Source organism: Poecilia mexicana, unplaced genomic scaffold (genome assembly GCF_051168715.1).
Source record: "Poecilia mexicana isolate PSO_F unplaced genomic scaffold, ASM5116871v1 scaffold_22, whole genome shotgun sequence".
NCBI lineage: Eukaryota > Metazoa > Chordata > Actinopteri > Cyprinodontiformes > Poeciliidae > Poecilia > Poecilia mexicana.
The window spans coordinates 10,174,392-10,187,935 of record NW_028263391.1 but is presented as its reverse complement, the minus strand read 5'-3'; the positions used below and the strand labels follow the sequence as shown (position 1 = coordinate 10,187,935).

Below are 13,544 nucleotides of genomic sequence, written 5' to 3'. Positions count from 1 at the left end.
ATATAAAGTAGTTTACTATTTTATATAGTAGTGACAGCGGTCTGAAATACACATTTTATCTTTCGGCCTATGTTTGTTGCTTTCTTCAATCGGAAAGTACCGCCCGTGATTGGTTCGTTCTATTCAGACGAAGTCTATAGAGCCCCGCCCGAGCGTCCTCCCCTGCAACACAAAACATTCGCACCTAGTGAGACTGTCACACGCAGTGACGCACATCCTGCGCATTTCAACACAGAGATGCTAACTCTGGGCTAAAGCTCCACTGGTAACCGTTGTGTCGTAGATTGTTGTGTGAGGTTTTAACCTGTGGAAAATCAGTCCTGGCCCGTTCGGAAGACCTCGTTCCATTTTTCTCGTATTTGTCTGGGATGTATGGATGGATAGTTGACGGAATCTCGTCTCTGTTTGAGCCCGTTACCGGGCAAAACCACACCGAGTGGCCTGCGAGAAGAAGGGGTAGTGGGGAAGGAGCTCGGCGGCAGGACAGCAACGGAAGACCGACTAAACGGAACTACAAAAGGTCGGTGATATTATGATACCTGGTGGTTCCGTTCTGGATGCGCTTTTATTCCTCTGTTTCAATTTCAAATTTGTTGACTTAACTCTTATGATGGTGACTAAAGTTAAGCTAACAACAGTGAGGGGGTATGTTTGAAAATAGATAAGGATATCAAGCTTCAGTTCCTGCTACTTTTAGATGTGTCCCGGGTTAAACACATCTTAATTAAATGGCTAAATCACCTTACTAATGACCTAGTTAATTAACTTAGGTGTGTTGAAGCAGGGACGCATCTAAAAGCTGCAGGGCACAGGCCTTCAAGGACTGGAGTTTGAAATCTGCTCCCCCTGTTCTGCATGTTTTAAGTGTTACCTTTCCTCCACACACCTGACTAAATAAAAAAGTGATTGCCAGTCTTACTGACATATCAAGAAGATGATTCAGCCTTTTGATTTAAGTGTGCTGGAGCAGGAATGCATCCAAAAGTTGCAGGACAGTGATCCCTGCTCTAGATAATCTACTGCCTCCTCTCTTGGTGCTCCTTTTTCCTCTTTTAACCCTATATGATTTAGTTCTCAGGAAAATTAACACATTTTACATGTATGCTTTCTTTGTTCAACATGAATCCCACCTGAAGAGTCTCTCTCTCTGTTTTGAACTAAAGTTATTTGGTCAAAGCTCATGTTTCTCATGAAAGTCGTTGTAAAGTATGGCAAGCTCCATTTGTTTACATTTGTAATGCTGGAACAGAACAATCGTTTCCTGGCACACCTCCACTTGGTTTGTATTAAAGCACAAGTTCTTCAGTTTTATTTATACAAAAGGTTTCCTGGATAATTAAATAATTTTACAAAAAGAGGTTAATTGTTATGAATAGGAGGCAGCAGCATAATTTTCCTCTGTTGCAGTGTGCATGTTGCCGATGGTGTTTGTCAAAGTGACCCAGTGGCGGCAAAACGACGCAAACGTGGTATGTTGGGATCAATTAAAAATGCCAGGGTTTGTTTTAAAAAAAAAAGTCTCTGTATTTCGGTAACTGTTGTGATCTCCTGTCTTTGTAGATGTTGTGATCAGCTTTGTGAAGAAGACAGTGGCAGGCATAGCAGGTCTAGTGAGCTTTCGGAGACCGCTGCCAGCAAGGTGTCAAAATCCAAACAAGCATGACGAAACACAGGTGGGTGTCATCATGTCTTCTTTGTGTTCAAGTGCTTCATCATGTTCTGTAGATATAGACAAGCAGCCAAATAGAAGTTTTGCTGTATGGCCTGGTGAAGGTGTTTCCACTTGTGGGGTACCTCAAGTCTCTGTTCTTGGGCTCTAGTTTTCCTCAAGGGGACCGCACACCGTCGGCTTCAGACATGTGTCGAAAAATATAATTTTCTATTAAATAATGGATACCATTGGCGGTTGGTCAGGTATCCTTTTCAGACCTCACCTCAACAGGCCGTAAATGAAATGCCACACCGTACTGGCTCCCATAGCTGCTCTTCTTCTGCACCTAGCAGTAGTTGCAGCACCTTCTCTGGTGGGACCATGGTTTAAAAATTGAGGATGGATTGATTTTTGAGGTTAAAAAAATTAACAGTCTTGCTATTATAAGAACAATTGCAAAACAAAAATATTTCCTGGAGATCTATTGCTCACCAGGCCAGCTGTGTTAAGTGAAGGAATGCCAAGCTAGTATTTTGGATTTGATTTACATTCAAACATTTGCAATTCCTTTTGGTTGCAAGTAATTTTTTATGGCATGCGACTCCAACTGTTGGCGTACATGGATGACTGCATTGACAAAAATAGTTAGGCCTGTTCTTGCAACAACAATGTATGTTAAAGATGTAATTTGATGCAAGTTGGAGTGCATCAAGATGCAAGGTTTTTGTTCTTAGTATTTGCTAACAATGAAAATTATATCTTTACTCTTATTTACTTACTAATTTTTGACTTGGCATTTGCAAAACTTGGTCTTGTTACTCCACAGTTTTATTATTGCTGCTCTATGCAAGTCGGCCTGGACCAGGTCCATATGCTTGGTTTTTCATGTACGGAACCTTGTGTTTACATGTGCTTCACGGATAAAATGTATTTCATTTAAAGCTGTTTGTTTTGTTTTTTCTATGTTTGAATCTAGCCCGTTACTCTAATGGGCATAGATGAGCTTCACACGTCATGGCTTAGTGGTACTGACTGGAAAATGGGTAAGTGAAGATGGATATCGCTGCACCTATTGACTCTTGTCTGTATTCATATCTAACACTTGTTGTCTTCTCAGATAAATCTGTAGGTGGGGTGAATGACAGGAGTTCAAAGAACCCCTTTCAAAACTCTATACCCCCTTTAAGAAAATACAGGTCAGTGATCTAGTTTTTGTACAGTTTGTTCATTAGTCTCTAAAACCTTCAGCTCACTCTCTTTATGAACTACTATTTTTGTTTTGGAATCTAGTGGAGCAACTCTCCCTGCTGGGCTCCCAGAAAGAGGGAAGAACTGGGAGAGAAGAGGCTCCCTTCAGCTGCTGCCTTCAAGGCCCGCTATCAGAGTGGGAACACCTTATCCCGAACCGATTTTTAATGGCTACGGACACACCCGCTGCCCTAAACCCAGTCTAACTGTGGAAGAGGTATATTTAGACCTGAATTTAGTGTCGTTTGGAATATTCTGTTACATTTATGATGGTCATTTTCCACTTTATCCTTGCATGTAGTAATAACTGTAATCACTCAAGGGTACCTCATTATTACTGAACATTTTTTGCCACTTGATATCTTCAGTTGTGATTTTTGTTACAGGCCATAAAGCAGAACAATAAGGAGCACTACAGACGCTTACTGGAGATGGTGACGGAGAAATACAGCAAAAGCCAACCACTACCTTTCAATCAAGCTAAACCACATGAGTGAGTGTTTCCATCTGCTGGTGTGGTGTTTTCAAAGATGTTTAATAAGATCACCATGCACCTCTTAACTGTTTTTTTTTTCCTCTCCTAGCGAGTCACTGTTACAAAGTTCCCACAAAACATCTGCTTCAGAGAGAACCTTTGATTCAGTCTCCAGGAGGGTGGTGTGCACAGGTAGCACTGTGGATACTGTTTGTCTTTAAAATAACAAATGACTGCTTCTATATTTGTTTGTCCCACAAACTTTCACTTTGTCTGTTTCTGTATCTGATTTCTTTTTTTTGGGTTCATTGAACAGATATATGTGAAAAACCATTCAATGAAATACAGAAAATTATTTAAAAAAAAAACACTTAAGTGTAATAGCAAAGTTCTTTTTGCTTTTTTTTTTTTTTTTCATGCGTCTTGTCTGATGATGTGGAGAAGCCCAACAGATTTACTTTCACAAGTGGAGCATTAGAACTTTCGCTGTAATGCTCCATTTTATATATTCTTAAAAAACTTGGCTAATTGTGATTAAATTAACATTTACGGCCATTTTCTAGTGGGTAAAAAAAATAATCTTCTCCTTCACAGCTTCACCAACTGTGTTTACATACAGAAATACTACTGCAACTAAGGACAGGTTGGTTTTAAACTATCTGAATTATATGTCTTTTTTTACTTCTTCAATACTTTAATAACTTTTATCTTTCATATCTTCAGGTGGGGAGGTTTATCTTTTAATAAGTCATACAGTGAAACCCTTGAGGAGAAACAGCCTGTTAGATATGCAAAGGTAGGCACACATTAACTCTCTTCTATCATGCCAAAGCAGCCATTGAATCCTGCGAGTAATGCTGCCCTGCATTGCAGCAAAAAGCAGCAGCCGATGTGGACCTTTCCACAGAAGTCGCTACTCGCCTTAATCTCGTGGACAGAGATGCTTCTGCGTTCAGTGCTGCTGAAACTCAACCTTCCTATGCTTCACATATAAGACACAGCGATGAGGACATACCCAGGCTGACCAAGGTTAGATTGTTTAAAAGTAATGTAGTGCGTTTCTGACTGCATGGTTACGCTGCCATTTTAAATGTCTCTTCTCGGTCTTATAGGAAATGGCAGTGGAGGTTAGTGAAGCTTTGGCTCAGAGAGATCCTAACCTTGTTTTAAGTTCAGCCTTCAAACTTCGCATCACGCAGCGAGACCTGTCCACTCTACTGGAAGGTGGATGGCTCAATGATGAGGTACTTGTACGCTTAACTAAGATGGATCTCGGATCTAAACCAGCCCACTCCGCTGAAGTTGAAAAACATTTTTTACTGCATTGAGTTGGAGATCATTGTTTTATGGCAATTTTTCCTCCAAGGTGATGAACTTCTACCTTTCCCTCATCATGGAGCGACGTTGCGGAGAAAGTGGAAGATTAAAGGTGTACAGTTTTAGCACCTTTTTTTACCCAAAGCTGCGGGGTGTTGGGGGAGGAGGACAGGTTGGAGGACATGCGGCTGTGAAGCGATGGACCAAGGCGGTTGACCTTTTCATGTTTGACCTCATCCTTGTCCCGCTGCACCTTGGTGCCCATTGGGCATTAGCTGTGAGTTTGATTCGTCACATAGTTTAAAATGCATCAATATTTGCTGCAGAAATACTTGGATGAAACTCCAATAAGAATGTAGAAAATTTGTTGAGTTCAAAAAGAAGAAAACTTAGATCAGCTGCTGCTCCCACCTTCCAACAGAATAAATACAGATTGCTATTCCCAATTTTATATTTGTAAAAGTAACACTTTACTAAAAGTTTCAATAGTTCAACATACTTTGCATCGTATGTATACTTTGTAGGGTAGTAACTATGCCTAATACTCATCAGATGAGACTGGATATGGAGTTCACTAGAATGAGACGGGACAAGTTTTAATATAACTTACACTGCAGAAAGGCCTTTATTCTGCATTTTTATTTTTTTGTCACAAACTTAACAAACTTTCTTTTCCTGAGTTCTTTTAATCTATTTTCATCTATCTTATGTCTGCATCAACTATGCATGGTGTGCAGTATAACATTTCCCAGTTGTTGTGGACAGTGTGGGAGTATGATGTAGACATCCAACTATCGGTTACTATAGCAAAGCTTTTTACCTCTTTCAGCATCTGAACAACTTGCAGTACTTGCCTATTGTTTGCCTTATTGCTGTTAATATTTCCTACTGAAAACGTTGGGTTACTTAACGTAATCCCTGGTTCTTTGATAACAGAGTGAGGTGTTTCACTATGGGAATCGCCTCAGCGTGACCCAACTACGGAAGCTCCAATGACATCACGTCTGTCCGCGACAGACAGGTTGAGCCGTGACCGTGGCTCCACCCACCATCCAATATCACGGCCAACCTACCCCTCTCAACTCATTCTAAGCAGGTTTCTTTCCGTGCCCATGCAAGAAGGGATGTGTTGGTGAAACACCTCACTCTGTTATCAAAGAACCAGGGATTACGTTAAGTAACCCAACGTTCTTTTTCTAACTTCGCTCGGTGTTTCACTATGGGAGATATGGCCAACTCCCGAATTGCATGCTGACCCCGAAGCAATGCTTGGCAGCGATTCATATCCAGGACTCAGGTGCAGCCTGATGAGCCAGCCCCAAGCACTGTGTGCGCCAATGATGATTGGGCAACATCCAGCCTGTAAAACCTCACAAACGTGTGTGGTGTAGCCCAACTGGCTGCAACACAGATGTCCTGGACAGACACACCCCGGAACAAAGCCCAAGAGGTGGCCATGCTCCTGGTAGAATGGGCCCTCACCCCTTCAGGTGGCTTTGACCCTGAGCATCTATATGCCAGAGATATAGTCTCCACAATCCAGTGTGCTAACCTTTGGCGAGAGATAGGTTTGCCCTTATGAGAAGTGGCCCAAGACACAAACAGGTGATCAGCTCTTCTAAATTCAGCTGTCCTGTCAACATAAGCCTTCAAAGATCTCACTGGGCATAAGCAATTAAGCCTCTTTTCTTCTGCTGAAGAGAAAGGAGGTGGATGGAATGCCAGCAGTTCCACCATTGAACACCTGTATGACGTGTCCATCACCTTGGGCACAAAAGCAGGATTGGGTCTCAAGCATACTTTAGAGAGCCCCGGTGCCCACTGTAGGCAAGTAGGACTGACAGACAGTGCATGTAACTCACCTACCCTCTTAGCAGTAGTTAAAGCTAAGAGCAGTGCAGTTTTCAATGTAAGCAATTTCATGCCAATACCCTCCAAAGGTTCAAAGGGATGATGGCAAAGGGCCTCTAGTACCAGAGTGAGGTCCCATAATGGCATGAAAAGCCTAGAGGTGGGCAGCTTACGTCGCGCCCCCCTCATGAAACGGCACACCAAAGGGTGCTGCCCCACAGGTTTATCACCAAATCCCACATGACAAGCTGAGATTGCAGCTAAATAAACCTTAATAGTTGAAAAGGCCTTGCCCTTTTCCAACAAGCTCTGTAGAAAGCAGAGGACCTCCACCACAGAACACTGAAAAGGAATAACCTGTCTCTCCACACACCACTCCTCAAAAACTCGCCATTTACCACTGTAAAGTGAACGAGTTGACGGAGCCCTTGAATTCTGGATGGTGTCAATGACCTCTGGAGGGAGACCTGTCGCATTTAGGTTCCACCTTTCACGGGCCAGGCCCAGAGAGCCAGACGATCTGGATGTGGATGATAAATCTCCCCCTGAGCTTGAGACAGAAGGTCCCTGCGAATGGGTAGGGCCCATGGTTCTGCTGACAGAACTTGGATTATTTCTGCCACCCAGGGCTTCGATGGCCACCATGGGGCCACCAGAATTAAGGACAGACCCTGTTCTCTCACTCTGACTAGAGTTGGGGATATCAGGCTCAGAGGTGGGAACGCATAGAGCAACACATTCGGCCATGTGTGAGCCAGCGCGTCCATGCCCAGAGGTGCGTCTCGGTCCGACAGGGAGAAGAACAGTGGACAATGAGCGTTTTCCCATGAGGCGAAGAGATCTACGGCAGCCCGTCCGTATCTCTGCCAGATCTGCTCCACCACTTGAGGGTGCAGCTTCCACTCTCCATAAAGGGGGCTGCCTCTGGATAACAGATCGGCCCCTCTGTTCAGAATTCCTGGTACATGCGTCGCGCGAACCGATAGAAATCTGGTGCTGCTCCACATAATTATTTCCCTGGCCAATCTGTGTAGCTGAATGGATCGGGTCCCGCCCTGACGATTGATGTATGCCACCACCGTGGAGTTGTCCGTCTTTACCAAGACGTGGCGGCCAACCATCAAAGGCATGAAGTGCTTCAAAGCTAGGAACACGGCGTGTAGTTCCAGCATGTTGATGTGGAGCCGTGCCATTCTTTCCGACCATAGACCGTTCACAGCTCTGCCCATCATAGTTGCACCCCAGCCCGTCAGAGACGCATCCGTAGTCAGAGTAACCCTGGATGATACCGCACCCAGGGGCATGCCCACCGCGAAGATCGCTGGGTTTCCCCATGGTCGGAGAGCCGCCACGCATGCAGGTGTTATTCTCACCCTGCGGTACAGATGACGGCGGGAACATAGACGTAGTGAAGCGACCCACCGCTGAAAATCCCTCATCCGTAACAGTCCCAGATGGACAACGGAAATCACTGATGCCATGAGGCCGAGGAGCCGTAGGCAAAGTCTGAATGGAACGACTTTCCCCAGCTGGAAATGCGCCATGCACTGAGCGAATGACAGGGTTCTCCCCTCCGATAACGTAACGCGGTAGGAGAGGGAGTTTATTCTGAGACCCAAATACTCCGTGCATTGCACGGGAATTAAGCGACTCTTCGTCTGGTTTATTCTGAATCCCAGGTTGATAAGGTGGGTTAACACCACCCGAGAGTCGCTCATTGCTTGATCTCTCGATGGAGAGCAAATGAGGTAATCGTCTATGTACGAAAAAACTCTGATGCCGCTCGATCTCAGAGGAGCCAGCGCCGCCTCCACACACCTGCTGAACACCCTCGGGGCTAATGACAGCCCGAACGGGACTGTTTGATACTCGTAGGCTGTGCCCTGATAAGCAAACCTGAGAAACTTTCTGTGTGGGGGGTAAATGGCTATGTGGAAATATGCATCGGAGAGGTCGATGGTTACAAACCAGTCCTCCGGGCGAATGGAGCGACACAGCGTCTTGTGCGTTAACATTCTGAACGTATACTTGCGTAAGTGTTTGTTTAACACACGCAGGTCCAGTATGGGCCGTAATGACACGCCGTCTTTCTTTGGAATGAGAAAATAGCGTGAGTAGAAGCCCTGATGAGCCTCTTCTTCTGGCACTACTCTGATTGCTTGCTTGGCCAGCAGGGATGCGATCTCGTCCTCTAGGACGTGCGCCGAATCCCTGTTGGCCACCGAAACTAGCACTCCGTTGAATCTCGGAGGTCTCACAGCGAACTGCAGTCTGTACCCCCTGGAAATTGTGGTCAAAACCCATGGGGAGACTGCGCATGCGCGCCACTCCTCTGTCTGAGCAGAGAGGGGGCCTGCCATGATGGGTGACGTCATCCCCTCTGCACTGCTGAGCTCTGCCGTCATGCAGAGAGCGCCAGCTCCCTCTGTTGGGTACAGAGGGGGATGACAAGGATTTATTTCTGCAATTTTTTTTTTTTTTTGTGGGGGGCTTCCTGCCCTCGGCAACATGCCTGGTTGCAGAAAAGCTTCTTTTATTTCCTTTGATTCCCCCAGAACAGAAAAATGTGTAAGGGGGCACTGGTGAGTGCTTGGTGACACTGACAAAGTGCTGTGAAGTGTTACATGACAGTTTTGAAGTGCTGGAAAACACTGTGTTGTCTGTCTCAAAATTTCCCCTCTCTGAACACGAGGGGGAGAATTTAACAGGACTCCTGATGAACTGGGAACCACAGGAAAATTTGAACACTGGACAGAGAGGTTTGCTCTGCTGTCTGAAAACCCTCTCTTCCGAGGAAGAAGTTGTGGAAAAAAGACAGGGGCTAGGTGGCCCGCTTCTTTTTCCCCTCCATGGGGTAAGATGGACGATTTTTTGCAGCAGCCGCTGCAAAAGAATGCTTACCCCATGGTTTTGGGTTCTCAGATTTATTTTGCTGGGGAGGTTGTGCGGCAGGCCTTCTTGGAGCCCTGGGTCCACCCTGCCGTCCTCTCACTGCAGCAGCTGCAAAGCCAGGTCTCGGTCCTGGTGGAGGAGTTTGGCTAGGTTTACGAGGCAAACAAAGGTTGAAAGCCTCTCCCTCCTGTTTTCTGAGGGTACTTATTTCCCTCATTTTCTCCAGGGAGGGGCCAAATAGACCTTTCGATGGGTCATAGGTTGAATCCATGATTTCAGCCTTTTGGGCGTCACTTAGGCCTGACAGGTTTAGCCATAAGGCCCTCTCCCCTGAGACTGCCAGTCCCATGACACGACCACAACCTTGAACGGCACCTCTAGAGGAGCGCAAGATAAGATCGTTCACCACACATATCTCATCCCAAAGGGTGGGGTTTGGTGTCCCTGAGTCCAGCTGACGACCCATCTCCTCCAAGATTTCACCTTGATAGGCTGACAACAGTGTAACTGCATTAAGCGAGCACACTGATTGTGCAGCATATTTGTACATCCGCTGGTAAATAGATGCAGTGAGGCGATCTATTTTACCTGGAAGCGAGATGCTTGATGATGCTGACACAGATCTGCGGTTAGGGTGAAGGTGGTAAGCTACTGAAGGCTCCACTGTTGGGGGTTCGGCCAGCCCCAACTCACCCATGCCCTGAATCTCCAGTTTAGAGAAGCCCTTGGTGGGGAGCTTGCTCTTAAATGGACTAGACCAGAAACGGCTCATTTCTCTCATGCAGGCGGGAACAGCTGGTAAAAGCTGTTTAGCTGATGGTAAGACTGGTGGCAGTCGCTTCCCATCATACAAGTCTCGTTCTGTACCGCCTGCATCCTGGGCTGCTGGCCAGGGGATATTCAGCTTTAAAGCAGCCCGTCTGCACACATCATACAGGTCACTGTCCCCAGGGGAGGCGATTTCCGCTCCGCTGGGCGGCCTGGACAGTTGAGCCGGGAAGACGTCATCTTCCTCTTCTTCCATGTCTTCCAGATCGAGGAGGTCGGAGTTTGCGTCACCCTCCGTCTCCTCCAAGCCCGTTTCGAGTTCCCCACTCCCCATTAGACCCTCAAACAGAGGGGGCATGGGCGAGGACTCTTCCTCCATCATGTCCGCCCAGCTCTTAGAGGCTCGCGGTTGATGCTTATCACCCGCCGCAACAGCTGAAGGTGACGAGAGGCACGGGTCCTGGCTGTTAGCTACAGCTACTCTTAGCCGCCTTTCCAGGATTTTTTCTGGCATCGACGAGCAGTGCTGGCACCCCTGAGGGTCAGCCAGCGACGCCTGAGCGTGTTTAGCGCCCATACAAACGATGCACATAGGGTGCGGGTCCCTGCCCGAAATAGAGGCCCCGCATGACGCAGGGCACGAGCGGGATACACCCTCTTTAACCGTCGGTTCCGACCCTTTGGTGGGGGCGGGAGCCGTAGCCATGCCGAAAGCTTATTATAGCTCGTCGTAACACGTTAGCTATAAAGCCGAAGATAAAGTCCGCTCGTCGCGACACGTTAGCTGAACTTTAACAACTGTTTGTGCTAGCGATGTACTGCTAAGCAGCTACCAAGCCCGCCTTGACGCGTTAGCTTAGCCAACAGTTACTCTGTTAATTAAAACAGTAGCTATAAAAGCAGCCCGCCTCGACGCGATAGCTGCTTCAAACGAAAAAGAAAATGCTTCTTTGGAAGCACTTACCCAGCACAGTCCAGACCTGTCCTGGTACTGCGTTCAGCGGCGTCTTCCTTTACGGAACGCCTAAGAACGGTTAAGCAGAGCCAAGCTAGCCTGAATGTGCTGAGGGAGCTTTGTTGTAGTTCTTCACACGGGAAGAAAGCGAGAATGAGTTGAGAGGGGTAGGTTGGCCGTGATATTGGATGGTGGGTGGAGCCACGGTCACGGCTCAACCTGTCTGTCGCGGACAGACGTGATGTCATTGGAGCTTCCGTAGTTGGGTCACGCTGAGGCGATTCCCATAGTGAAACACCGAGCGAAGTTAGAAAAAGAACTCAAAATGGTGGAGCAGCTTATATTATAATTTCATCAAGCGAAGCCATGAGGACCGCATTTGGCTTGTGCTTGTAAGACAGCAGTCGCCTCAATGAGAAATATCGTAACGTTTTAATACACAAGATGTTGTACGAGAAGATTTTGCTGCATCCCCAATTTGTTGAGATTTCCAATTCACTGATTATCATCTAGACTTCATAACTTTCCTGCAGAATCGTCATGTATTAGTGATTAGTCCTAAATTTTGTTGCATCAGTTTAATACAGCCATATTAATAAACCGCTTCTTGAGTTTGTTTTGCCAACAATATTTTGTGCAATCATTTTTAAGCCATTTCCTGTATAAAACTTTAGTTTCTGTCACACTTTACAAACTTTGTAATAAATGAATTAAAAAGTTTGCGTTCCCAACACTCAGCCTTGTGGTACTCCGTATTTGTTTGAGCACTTGTATTTCATTGTGAAATTATAAAACGTTCGTTTAAAGAGAAGTAGGATTTAAGTCGGCTTGTTTTAATAAATGTTTTCATTTTAGGTGATGGATTTAAAGTCAAAGACTGTTAAATCATATGACTCAATGGGTCGGAGACATGACGACATCTGTAATCTTTTACTGTAAGTCTGTTTTCCATCTTTCACTCCCTCAACTTTTATCTTTTTTTCCCCTCCAGTCTTTCAATCTTTAGTGTTTGTTTCTTTGAGTTGTACTGCACTATGAATGACGTAGCGGTGCTTATTTTCCAGTCTCTACCTTAAAGAAGAACACAAAGCAAAGAAAGGAAGGGAGCTTGACGGTGTCAAATGGACTGTTGGAAGTCTGAAGGCTGGTGTATGTCAAGCTCACTATTGACATAAGATTTAAAAACATAATGTCATTTTTTTTTTCTAAAATTGAGATTAATGTATCATTCTGTACAAACAGGACATTCCCCAGCAGACTAATGGAAGTGACTGTGGTGTTTTTGTCTGTAAATATGCTGACTATATAGCAAAGGGAAAGCCCCTCACCTTTAAACAGGTAAACTCAAATTTAATGCAACCACTTGGAGTTTATTACTGAAAAGTGCAATTGCTTGTGCAGAGCAGTGTTTATCTTACCATGCTACTACATGTGATTAGCCTTGATTATTAAATCAGTGTTTTTTAAAGTATGTTATATTATGCAGATTTTGTTCTAATTTGATTGCTTTCTTCAACTTTTTTAGTGCCACATGCCTCTCTTCAGGAAGTTAATGATGTGGGAAATCCTTAATCAGAAGCTGCTATAGAAGATTACACCATCAGAAGCAACAACGGCAACTTTGTTTTAGTCTCGCAATTGTTGGACCGAAATATAACCCAGATATTTGGAGTAATAAAACACTAGTCTTAACTTTGTCTCCTTTTCTCCCAAAGGGGCATAGAAACTATTTTTAATCTCTGAGTTTTAATTGGAGATGTTTTGCTGAAGGAAATTTGTCGCGCACAAACTTTGGCACTAGTGAGTGAATGGCTTTTGACTTTGAGATTATTTTTTTTACAGCTTGATGTACTGCTTGAAGTGCCTTTAACCCGCTGGTGGAGCTCAGTGAAGAGCACGCTTCATGGAGAGTTTGTTTGGTTTTTTGCAACTTGACTGCATTTTTGAGCAACTTGGCCCAGAATGCAGAAATGATCCTTATGGTCATTTATTTGATTTATTGATTGAAGTATGTAGAGATAATTATATTTAGTCACAAAACTGTTCTGTTGTGTGAAATATAAATGGTGAAAATATTGATATACCTCCTGTTTTGCCTTTTGTCCAGATACAATTTGCATGTTTGCAAACTTGCTGTAATAACATTTTGTTTAACATTATTTATAACTTGACTGGATGAAAAAAAAATGTGTGTGTGTGTAATGTTTCCTTCCATAATTGGAGTATGACTTATTTGTTCTCCCACATGTAGAGCAGGTACAAAACTTAATAGGGAACTACTGTACAAGCATGTATGTTAGTGCTCATGCTTAAAATGTGATCCCATCCCCCCTCCTGTAATAAAGTGGGTTTTTTGTAATCTGAGTTTTATTTTATTTTTACTAGTC

General features: G+C 44.8%; 2 protein-coding genes across 2 annotated transcripts; one reads left to right on the top strand and one right to left on the bottom strand.

Moving 5' to 3' along the window:
• The first annotated feature begins 165 nt into the window (after nt 1–165).
• On the top strand, nt 166–13,516 carry senp2 (SUMO specific peptidase 2). Its single transcript, XM_014999755.2, has 17 exons — nt 166–520; nt 1,408–1,469; nt 1,561–1,673; nt 2,628–2,694; nt 2,769–2,847; nt 2,942–3,116; nt 3,286–3,392; nt 3,484–3,566; nt 3,969–4,017; nt 4,098–4,170; nt 4,248–4,403; nt 4,487–4,618; nt 4,741–4,968; nt 12,013–12,092; nt 12,222–12,306; nt 12,400–12,495; nt 12,683–13,516. The coding sequence occupies exons 1-17, from the start codon at nt 369–371 to the stop codon at nt 12,743–12,745; spliced, it is 1,800 nt and encodes a 599-aa protein (XP_014855241.2). The 5' UTR covers nt 166–368; the 3' UTR covers nt 12,746–13,516.
• Nucleotides 8,079–11,471, bottom strand: LOC148152797 (uncharacterized). Its single transcript, XM_088002310.1, has one exon. It carries the CDS (start codon nt 10,906–10,908, stop codon nt 9,364–9,366), a length of 1,545 nt encoding a protein of 514 aa, XP_087858436.1. The 5' UTR covers nt 10,909–11,471; the 3' UTR covers nt 8,079–9,363.
• Nucleotides 13,517–13,544: the final 28 nt, after the last annotated feature.

Bases quoted from the DNA above. Each gene is read 5' to 3' on its own strand.
- senp2 (XM_014999755.2), top strand. From the start codon at position 369: ATGTATGGATGGATAGTTGACGGAATCTCGTCTCTGTTTGAGCCCGTT. The intron at 2,848-2,941 runs GTCAGTGATCTA...TTTGGAATCTAG, and splicing joins CCCCCTTTAAGAAAATACAG to TGGAGCAACTCTCCCTGCTG. The intron at 4,969-12,012 runs GTGAGTTTGATT...TTTTCATTTTAG, and splicing joins GTGCCCATTGGGCATTAGCT to GTGATGGATTTAAAGTCAAA.
- LOC148152797 (XM_088002310.1), bottom strand. From the start codon at position 10,908: ATGGCTACGGCTCCCGCCCCCACCAAAGGGTCGGAACCGACGGTTAAA.